The following is a 13,742-nucleotide window of genomic DNA, read 5'->3' on the forward strand; positions in this document are numbered from 1 at the left end:
TTATTATGGTGGCCCTGTGCCCATCACACCTCCAGCCCTTGATAAAAGACTTGTCTGAAGATGACTGACCTGTTCACTTCTGGGTCTAGCGAAATGTCATTTATCGAAATATCATCCATTTATCCAGGGAGATATGCACCACACTGAGAGGTAGCATTAGTGCACTTTCGGAATATATTTGCTAATATATTATATATGCTAATTCTCTATTTAGAAAGAATTAGCATATATAAATAAAATTATACATTTTGCAGAAATGTTATAATGTCTGTAATATGTAAATATGAACCGTGAAGTCAAAATGATCATTATTAAGCATCTAAATATCAGGAAAGTGTGAACTATGTTGATACATTTTCACCCTGGCTCAGAGACATAGAGGGGAATCATTTTTGCTCTGCACGGGTGTTTGCCAACATTAAACATTTGCATTAAATTAAACAGTCATAACATAACATAACATAACAGTCATCTCAACTTTATAGCTGTTGACACAGCCATGTATGCATGTATAAACTATACTGTATTTGTGGATTATAATATACCTTGTGACAATTACAGTCATAACATAACAATCATCTCAACTTTATAGCTGTTGACACAGCCATTTATGCATGTATATACTACAATTGCGGACAATAATATACCTTGTGACACTTACTAATTCACACCCAGACAGTGAGACGCAGTGAGGCACAGGTGATGGTAGTGTCTATGGCCATGATGACCCTTTCAGATGACCTCATGAGATGCTTAAACGTATGATTGACATGTGAAGTCATAACAGTACATTTCTGTGGGTGGTGTGGACCCGTGTGTTTATCAATACGAACAATGGTCAAGGATAAGGAAAGGCATGGCGTACGAAGAAAGGGGCATCATAATCACTGTTAATGATTATCGATGTGATAAGTACCCTGGAGGGATTTATGGATGGAAAAAATCACAGAGCCAGATAATCTTTCCTCAGTTGTGAAAAGTGAAACGGGGAGTCAAACAGCCAGATACGTTTGCAAGACAGAGCGACCAGCTTTGGAAATACTTACAGGGGATAATAGGTAAGACTAGTAAGAATTCAATTGATACAAGTAACTGAATAATGTGGCAAACCTGCATTTTGTCAAAAATATAAAACTGTGATTGCTACTGGAGTTGTGTTACACATGCTAAACAAACAACACACAGCTGTACTAGGAAGACGGTTAAAACTGAACCTTTACCTTTTACAACGGATACAACGGGCTGAATAATGTTTTGTTAGGGGTCAGTCAGAAAACAATAGTTGGAACTCAATAAGAACAGTGAGGACAACAAACAATCTAAAAACTGGAAAATTGGTTGAAGTTAATTGACAAAAATAAAGTTAAATATCAGTTAATTGACAGAAATGTGAATCTGAGGTTTAACTGACTATTTTTGGTAAAAAGTATTTGCTTAGTTAGTTTGTGTCTCTTTACTCTTTCTTTCTTTCTCTTTCTCTCTCTTTCACACACTCACTCTCTCTCTCTCTCACACACACACACACACACACACACACACAGACACACACACACACAAACACACACACACAAACACACACAAACACACACACACAAATAATTTGGTATCACTGCCGTGTCAATAGATTGCATCTAATTTTGGTGGGCATCACACCTACTCTGTATGTGCTGTGGCTGCCTGTATATCCGAGTGCAGCGTTGATAAAACTCCTGCATGTGAGCACTACTCTCTGGGGGCCATTCAGCTGCTGTGCCCGTCCCCTTCCATATTGACCTAATCCACTAACAGTGCAGTCAGTGGGCATTCAGTTAACAAGGGGCTTAATATGGTGTGCCTGGCCCACATATCCAAATCACTAAGTGTGCCTTGCAGTCACAGTCCTCACGATATCTTTATTCAGACGCAGGACTGAAGGACGTGGGCCTGGTGTCAGTCCAGCTGTCGGATGGAGATTGGATCCAGACCTGACTTAATGTGGTTAACTTGCCTACTGGCACATCATGGCAACTTTGTTGTGCTTGGCCATCAAAACACAGCCTCCCCGTCTTCGTAAGAGCAGGGAGGGCAAAAAAAAGAGAGAGAGAAATGATCAAAGGCTTAATTGTAATCTTGTTGTGTGCTGGTGTAATTGATGGATCACAGAGCGACGGAGACCTGTAGAGGGACCTGGTGAGGATCGGCAAGAGAGGTGAGGATGCAGCCGACAGGTAAGCACTATGTGGTCTCGAGACCGCTGTATTCGGAGGATGCTTTCGACCAGGAGCACAAGAAGACCACAAGGACGCGGAAGACCCTGCTGGACCACTTCAAACAGTACTTCACGTAAGTTCAACACACTCAATTGAGATGCTTGACATCAATTCAGCTATTTTTGCAAACTTGCTTATTAGTAATTTGCCAATTTGAATGTGTATTGCCTAGCATTGTGACTTACTGTACATAGTAACAGGAAAAATAAAATAAATTGTCATTTGAGATTTGTTATTGGGAGATAGATAATGTACTCTCAGAGATAATGTACTCTCCATTGAAGATGTACACTCTCTAACAAGAGCCTAGCATATGTGGCATTCACATGGATATCTGGGCCATTTTTCTAAATCCAGTTGTGACTCCAAACGTGCTAAGAATGCAGCCCTGTCTCTGCTGCCCATCATTTCCTGGGTGAGAATCTACCAGGTGAAGGAGTGGCTGCTGAATGACATCGTCTCCGGGGTCAGCACTGGACTAGTGGCGGTGCTCCAAGGTAATTAACAAACCCACCATTAATCATCGTCACACTTCCTAGAAGACACACAAGTGTTTCAAGGTCAAGAAACACTTCTAAGAATACACTTCACTTCCGAGAAGATATTGGTCCTCAGATGTTTCAACCTTTCAACCTCAGATGTTGTTCGTCATTGCATTTCTTTGAATTTTGTGTTCACCTATTCATCAGCCAAAATTGAGAAACTATTGACGCAACCAGAAAGTAATTAACACACATTGGCACTGCCAGCATCGACAGGAGGAGCTGAACAGAGTGTTCGGTTCATAAACCAAATGCAGCTGATATTAATGGAGTGTGAAGATTATCTGATTGTCAAACACATTAGCGTGATAAGAATGACACAGCATTTTGGACTAAGCATAATTGTAACGTTTTCTTTGAAGATTACGGTTATAAGCCATCATAAGTCATTATAATAACAATTATAATTGTTTACAAACAAGCATGAGACTCTATAGCGATATTGTTATTGTGTTATTTATGAACTGTTGCTTTAATGCATTGAAACTAATCGTTATAAACCAGGTTATATCATTAATATGGACGAAACATCTCATGTAATTTTATATAATTCATTATACCTGTAACCTTGGAGACATCTTAACTACACATCCTTGGCACTATGCTGATGCATTATAACAACTTCACAAGATGCAATTAAACGTTATAATCATTAATGTGACAGCATGTCTGTGCTTAATATAATTCAAGAGTACAAACGTCTATAGCAGTACTGTATAAGCCAAATTCAGCCAAAAAAAATCACATCATACAATTCTCTGATGATGCCATTAGTTAGCTTACTGGAAGTTGGTCACTGCCCTTCAATTTACCTAAATGCCTTCAATGCATCATCTCACCTTAAATTGAATAAAATAAAAACAGATTATATTTGACCCGAGAGCAAAATACCGTTTCATGCGCTCTCAGTGACCGTGAAATTGAACAGGTGTCTTCTTATAACTACCTGGGTATTTGCATGGATAACCTGTTAAAATGGAATGTGCATGTGGACTATCTATGCTCCAAATTAGGTCAGATACTGCGTCCTCAGGAGACTCAGGCTGTTTGGGTAAATGGCAAGGTCATGGACCTATTAATGCAACACTGGAAAGTCTGATTAGATATGGGATGACAGCTTGGCATAGCTATCTCGCTGTCCACAACAGATATAAGTTAGAGAAATTTGTCAAAACCACTATGAAAGAGATAAATAAACACCACTATCCATCCATTCAACTCATACTTGAAAAGTATTAAAGCAACAGTTCATAGTGCACAACTGATTATAACAGTTACCTTCATAGAAAGTCATACCAGCATAGTTTATGCTATTATGTAGCAAATGCATCGCTAATTCTATTATTCTTGTTCACCAATTCTTATGGAATACCATATCAGCAATGTTGCAGCAATCATTCGTTTTGCCCATGTGTGATAAACTATCTTAATGGGTTGTGCTTATTGCTGGACTGTTAACAGTTTTAGATAATGGCTGAAAAAAAAAGTCCAGGTATATCACTAATGAACTCACCTGGATGTGTCACTGACTTACTGTCTGATACTTTCTGTCTGATGATCTCAGGTTTGGCATACAGCCTGTTGGCCTCCATCCCTGCCTGGTATGGCCTGTTTGCAGCCTTCTTCCCTGTTGTCGTTTACTTCTTTCTGGGAACCTCCAGACACATCTCTGTGGGTAAGCAGCAGCCTTCCGGTTGCGGGTGTGACCAGCAGCTCTAAACATCCAGAGTGGAACATCTAAAGTTTGTTTGTTTGTTTATTTTATTTAGATCCCCATTAGCTTTTGCAAAGCAGCAGCTATTCTTCCTGGGGTCTATGTTCAAATATGACAAATACAATATTGATGTACATAGATGACAGTGGACATGACATGACATACAGTACATGACATGGATAAATAACATAAGAAAACACACAGACAATACATAATTCCATTCCACATAAAACACTTCTCTGCTGCATTTGTCATCAAAATGTGACATGATCATCAAAATGTGACATGATCAATCCCACTACCATAAAAGTAATCATGACTTCAGGTCTTTCCAAATGTAATGCAAAATGGTTCACGAAATGTGACATGTTTGGTTTCATGATGTGAATGTATGAGAAGCATAAACAAATGCTACACTGGCTTATTGGATTAATTAGGAGAACTATTTTGCATTTCATTGTATTCTGATGTAATACATTAAGTGGATAATGGTGTTCTAATGGTTAAGAATTTGGACTTGTAGTGTGCATAGCAATTATTATGAGGTGCAGAATTGAGTGACTTTATATAGGAGGAAGTATAAGAGAGGACTAATTGATATAGGCTACAGTATACTGTACAAGTGTAATACCAATTTGTGCCCCCGACCAAGGCCACCCTAACCCTTACCTGCCACCCTTTGCACTGTAGGTGCGTTCCCGGTGTTGAGTCTGATGGTGGGATCTGTGGTCACCAGGCTGGTGCCGAACAATAACACCAACATCACTGGCCTGGAGGGCCTGACCGTCGAGGAACAGAGGGCCATGGTTTCTGCTTCTGTTACCTTCCTCATGGGCATATTCCAGGTAGTAACTGCTGTGTCCATTATCACAAATGCTGTGAAGATGTGCTGTTTGGTTTGCTTGAACACTGTAAAAGATGATCACATTTAACACAGCCAAGTCAAAACATTGGCCCAGCCATACCCTACCCATCTACGGAGAACCAGACTTGCCACTTCGCTCTCCCCTGACCAAGAGAATCACGAACTGCTTTACAGCAATTGTGCAATTTAGCATATTATATGAAATCTTGTAATCTTATCAGTCAATATAGCTCTTCAGAGATTATCTTTGCCAGTTTGTAAACAAATCCACACAAATCATATTGGGGAGGGAGGGGTGCAAGCCATGTGTGCCACTGAAACTGCACTGGATACATTTTACGTTTATGTCATGACGTACATCTGTCTACCCTATAGCTGGGCATGGGAGTCTTTCAGGTGGGCTTCATCGTCATCTACCTGTCGGACACCCTGGTGTCCGGCTTCACCACGGCCGCTGCCGTCCACATCCTGGTGTCGCAGCTGAAGTTCGTACTGGGCCTCGAGGTGGCTGGAATAAGTGGACCGCTCTCCATCATATACGTGAGTTCAGCTTGACCCCCAGACAGTGTGTGTTTGGTATTCATGACTACTACCCGTAATTTCCCGACTATTAGCCACAGCTGATACATTAATTATGCAACATTTATTCCGCTATGAGGTTAATACAGGGAGGGAATTAATATGGTGTTTATATGATTTTGTTTCTTTTAACTTGCATAAAATACTGTCCTGCGGCTTATACACAATGCGGCTTATATTCTGGTTGGAGGTGTTCAATTCTTCGCAAACCTGTTATTTGTTAGCTGTATGCTAATGATAACCCTGTCAAAATGACTGAACACGTAAATAAATAAAGATGTAACCCACAGAGTGTTACATTGACAGAGGGAGCTGACAGTGTCACTATAGTTGAGGTGACTCAGTGTTAAAAACAGATGATGTCAGAGATCAGACCAGAGAAACATGCAAGAGCAAGAATAATAATAATAAAAAAAACTAACACCATCAAATCTAACAATCCAAGCGGATTTCTGGATATGCTACTTGGTATGCTGCTTTTCCCTCGATCTGGCTACTTTTGAACTGCTCTGCGGTTTTCCATATCACACTCTCACACACTTCTCACTGAAGACAGTGTCAGTGGTCTATCCATATCTCCCAAGCAGACAGTTCAACACGTGCAAGTCATAACTAACGTGTATTGATTTTTAAACTGCCTTGACAGTGCATATCTTTATGGACCAACCCTGATATGTACAGTATTGCAAGCTTTCAGAGAGAAGGCTTCTTTGTTCATATCGACAACTGTTTACTTAGGGAAGAACATGGTCCTTTTCCAGGTGGTACTTGATCCAGAGTGATCTTAAAATCATGAGTCATGGTTCACAATAAAGAATGAATGAATGAATAAAGCCCTTTTTCCGGTTATCTGATACTACACCCTGGTTTGTTCTTTGCGGCACAAGGTAGTGTCTAGTGTGAGAGACTAGAACGTTCTGGAAACTGACGACTCATTGACAGGAGTCCAGCAAGTAGGCTACAGATCTACTGATAGAAAAGTGAAGTGACACTGATAATAAGAAAATCCCTCCTAATAAAATGAAAATTCTTCTTTTCTTTTCCTCCCATGGTGCAGACTCTGGAGAAAATATTTGTGCAAATCGAAAAAACGAACATCTGCGATCTAGTCACTGCCATTGTGGTCATGGTGGTGGTGTTCATCGTGAAGGACCTCAACGACAGATACAAGTCCAAGCTTCCTGTGCCCATTCCTATAGAAGTCATAATGGTGAGAAAGAAACAACCTATAACAACCTCAGCATATAACCTACTGTTCTACCAATCAATACTACAGTTAATAATTGTTGTAGGGAGGGTCATAATTGTATAGGGATGGTCCCACACCCTGAGTCCTGATCATGATTGTGAGAGGACTCTCCCTCTCTTGGAAAAAAAAGGGAAATTGAGTTAAAGGCAAAGATATTGACTTATATGGATTAAATGTCTTCTTTTGTCTGTGTGTCACACGGTCACCATTTGTTCTGCACAGACTGTTATAGCTTGTGGCATCTCTTATGCCGTCAACTTCCAGGAAAAGTTTGGAGTAGAAGTTGTGGGGAAAATACCAAGCGGGTAAGTCACAATTTAATTTGTGCAGATTGGTTTTGCATACCAGTGCAGCAGATTGTTGGTGTGATTATGTGTGTTACGTTTTGAAGGTTTGAAGCGCCGATGGCTCCAAACCTGAAAATCTTCCAGATGACTGTGATGGATGCGTTCCCAATGGCCATTGTGGGGTTTGCTGTGGCCTTCTCTGTTGCCAAAACCTATGCTGTAAAACACGATTACCTCATTGATGGAAACCAGGTGATCAAAACAACCAATGAGCACTTACAGTACACACTTAAAACACCCAGAGGAACCTCAATGACATAAGTTAAAATCAATCATCCAACGATTTCAGTGATTCATAATGAGCATAAAAGATATTTAGAAATATGCTATATATCTAAAATGAATGATGATATTTCATTCATGTGTAAAAGCCTTGACATAAAACCTTGTATGCCCCTTGAAGGAACTCATTGCGTTTGGGCTCAGTAACATCTTTGGGGGCGCTTTCAAATCGCTGGCGGCAAGCACGGCCCTCTCCAGGAGTGCAGTGCAGGAGAGCACAGGTGGCAAAACACAGGTAAGGCCTGACATTCTCCATGGTAACACTTTGCTCACGGACCTTCGCTTCAACTGTTCATTAGCATTTTGATGTAGATTTGAATTTCCCCTTGGGGATCAATAAGGTATCTATCTATCTATCTATCTATCTATCTAGCAATTTATCTTTTGTAATATAGAATGTAGTATAGAAATTATTGTCAATGTCAACTTGATTCCAGCAATCCAAGGGCGAACTAGTGAAAAGTCATTAGTTTTCGTCAACTAAAACTAGACGAAAATAAGACTAAAATGCTCATACTTTTAGTCGACTAAAACTTGACTAGACTAAAAGAGTATGAACGTGACTAAAACTGATAAAAACTAAAATGACAGCTTGACACAAAGACTAGACTAAAACTAAAACCAAAACAGGCTGCCAAAAACAACACTACTCATAGGCCCTTCTGTACATCTATATAAATATTGACCTCTAGTGGCAAAGAGAGTTCAGTGACAGAAAACCATTGTTCAAGCAAAGTTCACAGTCCTGGCTGTTTATACTTTATTGCTTTGGCTCTGGTCTGCAAACAACCATTGGCTCTGGTTATTACTGTAGCATTCATTCCAGCGATGTTTACCAGTTCTCTAACATTTCAGCGATGTTGATCATCACTGGGTCGTTGATGATCATTGGTTTGTCAATGTTCCATTGATGATCATTGGTTCTCTTATTCACTTGTGTCCACAGATTGCTGGCCTGCTCTCAGCCATCATAGTTATGATTGTCACGTTGGCAATTGGGTTTCTGCTCGAGCCTCTTCAGAAGGTATAAATCGATCGATCAAACTTTTGCTATTTTCACTCAAATTACTACACGCTGCTTTTGGAAACACTCGACACTTGGAAACACAAAATGCTGACAGCAAAGTATGTATGCATTCACACTTGTGCAGTTATCATCGTATTTACCTTTTGGTTGTATGTGTCTGTATGTCTAGTCTGTTCTGGGAGCAGTGGTTATCATTAATCTGAAAGGAATGCTGATGCAGGTTCGAGAGGTGCCTTACCTCTGGAAGAAAGATCGCCCGGACTGTGTAAGTGTCTCCTCACTGGTGTCAAGTGCCCTATAAATAAATAGATAATGAAAAAGAGTGGTCTAAAGGCATATCTGTTCAACATGCACTCAGTTTATTAAGTGCTTCTTATGGGTTATGGTTTGTATAGTATAGTTTCACTAGGCTGTTGATGTTGAATTGACACTGTTATTATTATCGCTATTCTCCTTAACGTAGCCTTACCATGCCATTGTCATTATTATTATATGATTGAAGAAATGGACATTATTGTTTATTTGCTATTCTCCATTTTTTCCATTGTTTAATGAAGTCTAATGTAATCTGACCTTTTTAAAGGTGACATAGAATGGAAATATTTTTTTTCTCGGTTTTCATGAATTATGAGAGGTTGTGCATAAACAAAGAGCTATCATGAACATGAGGCATGGTTGTGCCCTCCTTCATATGACAATCTTGAACTTAAAAATAGACACTAAAAAATGGGCGATTCAGCAAAACTGCTTGCTTGTGATGTCAGACATTGCAAAGCCATTGAAGTTCAATTGGGGTTGCCAAAGAGGGCGCCATTTAGTCAAACGGACCATTTCAATACCCAGCCTCACTGTTAAATGAATTATTGTATTGTTTGTATTTATATGTCACTTTGGACAAAAAACGTGGAATAACCAAGCGCACCCTCACTCCTCCATGTTGTCCTCATTCCCCCTCCAGGTGGTGTGGGTGGGGACGTGCATAGCGTCCATCCTGCTGGGGCTGGACCTGGGGCTGGCCGTCGGCCTGGGCATCGAGCTGCTCGTCGTCGTCTTCAGGACTCAGTTGTGAGTGTACAGTACATGATCCAGCAGCGCAGATGTATTCTTTGTCACTATAATGACAAAACAGATATCTTATATTGTTATTTCAGCATAGTTGTTAGTTGTAGACATATTATGTTAAGACAGCAACTCAATATTTCAATATTTCAATATATGAAAAGGATGAGTGCCTTGGTATCTTTCCATTTTTTTGATACTAAGTAAGCCTTTGACCAAAGAGCACCATCTAGCACTACAATTTCCAGGTAGCACTCCAGCTCAACAATCTTTCTTTGAAGGACTCTAGTTGATTGGAAATTTGAAATAAAACAACCTTTAATGCTTATGGATTCTATAAGCAAGTTCAAGGACAACTTAAGTCAGAAATGTAGCCATACAATTAATTCATGTGCATCTGATTAAATGCATGAATCAGATATTGTGTTATAAAGATGACATGCAGACAAAGACCAGGGACCGCATATTCCTCTTTATCAGTGACCATGAATGTAAATGTGATGTGACTTCCGGATTTATTTTCCAGCCCGCGCTGCAGTGTCCTAGCCAACATCAAGGGCACTGACATTTACAGGGACCGCAAGGACTACACGAGTGTAAGTGAAGTGAGACACTGGCAACTATTTCTTGTACCTGTTTGAGGTACCAGAATCACAGCTGGTGTGGTGTGCTACATGATAAAGTATACGTTATGATCCTGAAGGCTGCTACATGAGTGTTCCTCTGTCACTCACAGATTTATGAGCCAGAAGGAGTGAAGATCTTTAGAATTCCCTCTCCCATATTCTTTGCCAACATTGAGTTCTTCAGAGGGAAGCTTGTGGAAGCGGTAAGTATTATTTTTGCGATGAACACATGACATTGTCATGATTCATGAACTCTAACCCTAAACCTAAACCTAAACCTGACAAAAAAAACAATGAAAGTTCATGGCTGAAGCGTTACGCCATAAACATTTGGATTTATATTTATGACACGTTCATGACCGTGTCATGTCACTCTTCTGTAAATATATCCTTCAGGTATTCAAGTATTCTTTCATTAAACAATACCTTACTTACTTACCCTACTTGTAGTGAACAATATTTTATTGACATAGCCTATCCCTACAGAGGAGTTTATTGTGTTTTACAGTATTGGAAAATTGCATCTATATGCATTGTAATCAAACAGAAGGGTTTATTAGTTTCACAGAATAGGAAAATTGCATCATTGACCTGATTCTATTGCATTGGAATGTACAGCTGATTATGATTGAAGAAGTTGCACAACATTTTTAATGTTTCACTGAAAGTGTGACAACACAGGAACCATAAATCCCCATGGACGCAAACAGCAGTTACATTGCACAAGACTCCAAGTTTAGTTTTGTTTGCTGTAGATATCATCGTGGTGTCATGTTTTGTCATCCTTTTGCTCATTTGAACCAGCTAATGACACTTTTCTACAACTCGTGTATGTTCAGGTTGGTTTTAACCCTTTGAGAATCTTGAGGAAGAGGAACAAAGCCCTCCGGACGATCAAGAAACTTCTGAAGAAGGGAGAACTCAAAGTTACAGCTGTACGTTTGCCTTTGACTTAGATTGCTATTAGCCGACTGGCAACAAAATCCCAGTAATAAAACTTTACTACTGATAGTAGACGTTTTTAAGGAGTAATTCTCACGCACTCAAACTGTTTTTGCTTCTGTTCAACTCTGCAGAAGGGACTACTGCCTATTGGGTCCTCCCCTATTGATGAGTCGTGTGACGAACGCAACATGGAGGATCTGGACCGGCCCTCTGATTACTCTGACCTGCCTGTGCAGGTCAACTGGAACTCCCAACTCCCTGGCAACATCTCTGTACCCCAGGTGCCCATCCACAGTCTCGTCCTGGATTTCGCCGCCGTGTCCTTCCTGGACATGTCTGCCATGAAAGGCCTCAAAGCCGTAAGTCTCTCCCTCCCATATAGGAGTTCAAGTACAAAATGCCAGAGGTGGAAAAGTCTGCTTCAGAAAGTAAAAATCCAACCATGTATTCATGGGTTTCATCAGGTCCCTTTCCACAGGTGTATACAATCAAGCACCTTGATTATCAATGCAGACTGCATGGTGCTTGATTAATACACCTGTGGAAAGGGACCTGATGAAACCCATGAATTGGTTCTACCTGTGCACTTAACACAGGTGATCTCACTAATTAGCTGCTCTACCTAAAGTAGCTGAAGAGTTGTGCTCATTCGAATCAGCTGGTTTAAATGAATGGTTGGCACAGACATGTGGTAGGACTTTTACTTTCTGAATCCCGAGTTTATCCATTGTCTGCTGCCCATTGCTTTTTGCTCATTTTAGATGAAAGTGGTGTCTAGGGTAAAAGTTGTTACAGTACTTTTACAGTACTCTCTGGAGTTATCGCAGTGCTGTCTCTTTAATGGGAATGATATCTTCAACAGTTTTATTAACTTCTTGATTAACTCTTGCAGGCCCTGAGAGAGTTTATTCGGGTTGATGTCAACATCTACATCGTGGCTTGCGACAGTGAGTAGCTATTTATCTCAAATGAGGGGGTCACATTAGGTCAGTATTACAGTCGAAGGACTCTGTTGTCGGTTGTCCTGAAGTCATCCCAATCAGACTTTTATTACCACTTTCATTGCAGTGAATTATTGCTCCATTGAGGTTGTTCAATGTTTCCTGACCTTTTCTTGCAGTGTACGTGTATGAGAAATTGCATGGCATCGGGTTTTTTGACGACGAGGTCCAGACATCCATGTTCTACTTGACCTTGCACGACGCCATGCTTCACATTCTAGAGAGACACCCTGACACGACCAAAGTTGACAGTGTACATGATAAGGTAAAAACCAAAAAGCCATGATATATATACACACACACACACACACACACACACACACACACACACACACACACACACACACACACACACACACACACACACACACACACACACACACACACACACACACACACACACACACACACACACACTTTTTTCTAATATATTAATGTGATGTTTCAGGTGCCCACGGACCACACATTTGACAACCTAAGCAACGGCAGAGGTAGCTTGCGCAGCCGTGAGCGGAGAGGAAGCCACAACAAAGAGGTTTGTACTTGATCCTTGATCCTATAGTCGAGCCACCTTACCTTAAACCAGTCATGAACTCCTTTGAACCCCTCCTATGAACTCCTCTTCCTGCAGGACAATCCAGAGACCAAGTTTTAAGGCCGAGGGGATCGTCCTGAGTGCAGCCAGCGGTCACTTCACGCGGCCCTGAGAAGAGATGCAGAAGAGATAGAGGGCATTTAGACAGAGGAGTGGTAGATACATCTTTGCAAAGCCACATATTTGAAAGGAGTCATATTGTTATATTATTTCATACTGCTGAATGGTTGCATTGAGGTTATGCAGATGGGGATGTGGAAAGAATTCTAAGGAGACTTTTGTAAAAAATCTGCATGTACATGTTGCATTTTGTAAATGTGTAAAATTCCTCTCTAGAGAAGCTTTAATATTTTACATTTTATATTATAAAGGCCTTTTGGGGGAGATCTTGTGATGTGTATTTTTGTATTTACCAAGATGACAATTGACTGTAATCATACTACATTTTACTACGTCTTACTACTTCTATTACTAGTAGCCTACTACCAGTACCTTTTCTTAATGTCACTTGCTTGGCTTGCATGTTAAATCCATGCAGTTCATTTACTTGTTTATCACATCTCTTCCTATGTCTATTCAAATTCAATAAAATCTCAGGAATAAATGGCAGCCATATGATCCGGGTGTTAGGAGCACCAGAAAATGTGTTATTGACTTGTCTT

General features: G+C 40.3%; 1 protein-coding gene across 1 annotated transcript; it reads left to right on the forward strand.

Moving 5' to 3' along the window:
- Positions 1–2,194: 2,194 nt before the first annotated feature.
- LOC134062283 (chloride anion exchanger-like) lies at positions 2,195–13,332 on the forward strand. Its single transcript, XM_062518250.1, has 20 exons — positions 2,195–2,322; positions 2,607–2,746; positions 4,356–4,466; positions 5,196–5,350; positions 5,746–5,910; positions 7,007–7,159; positions 7,421–7,503; positions 7,590–7,737; positions 7,949–8,062; positions 8,774–8,851; positions 9,024–9,119; positions 9,813–9,919; positions 10,440–10,509; positions 10,650–10,742; positions 11,379–11,474; positions 11,616–11,843; positions 12,377–12,431; positions 12,605–12,750; positions 12,934–13,020; positions 13,117–13,332. Exons 1-20 carry the CDS (start codon positions 2,195–2,197, stop codon positions 13,138–13,140), a joined length of 2,277 nt encoding a protein of 758 aa, XP_062374234.1. The 3' UTR covers positions 13,141–13,332.
- The last annotated feature ends 410 nt before the right edge of the window (positions 13,333–13,742 follow it).

The sequence above is a fragment of the Sardina pilchardus genome, chromosome 17, assembly GCF_963854185.1.
Source record: "Sardina pilchardus chromosome 17, fSarPil1.1, whole genome shotgun sequence".
Taxonomy (NCBI): domain Eukaryota; kingdom Metazoa; phylum Chordata; class Actinopteri; order Clupeiformes; family Clupeidae; genus Sardina; species Sardina pilchardus.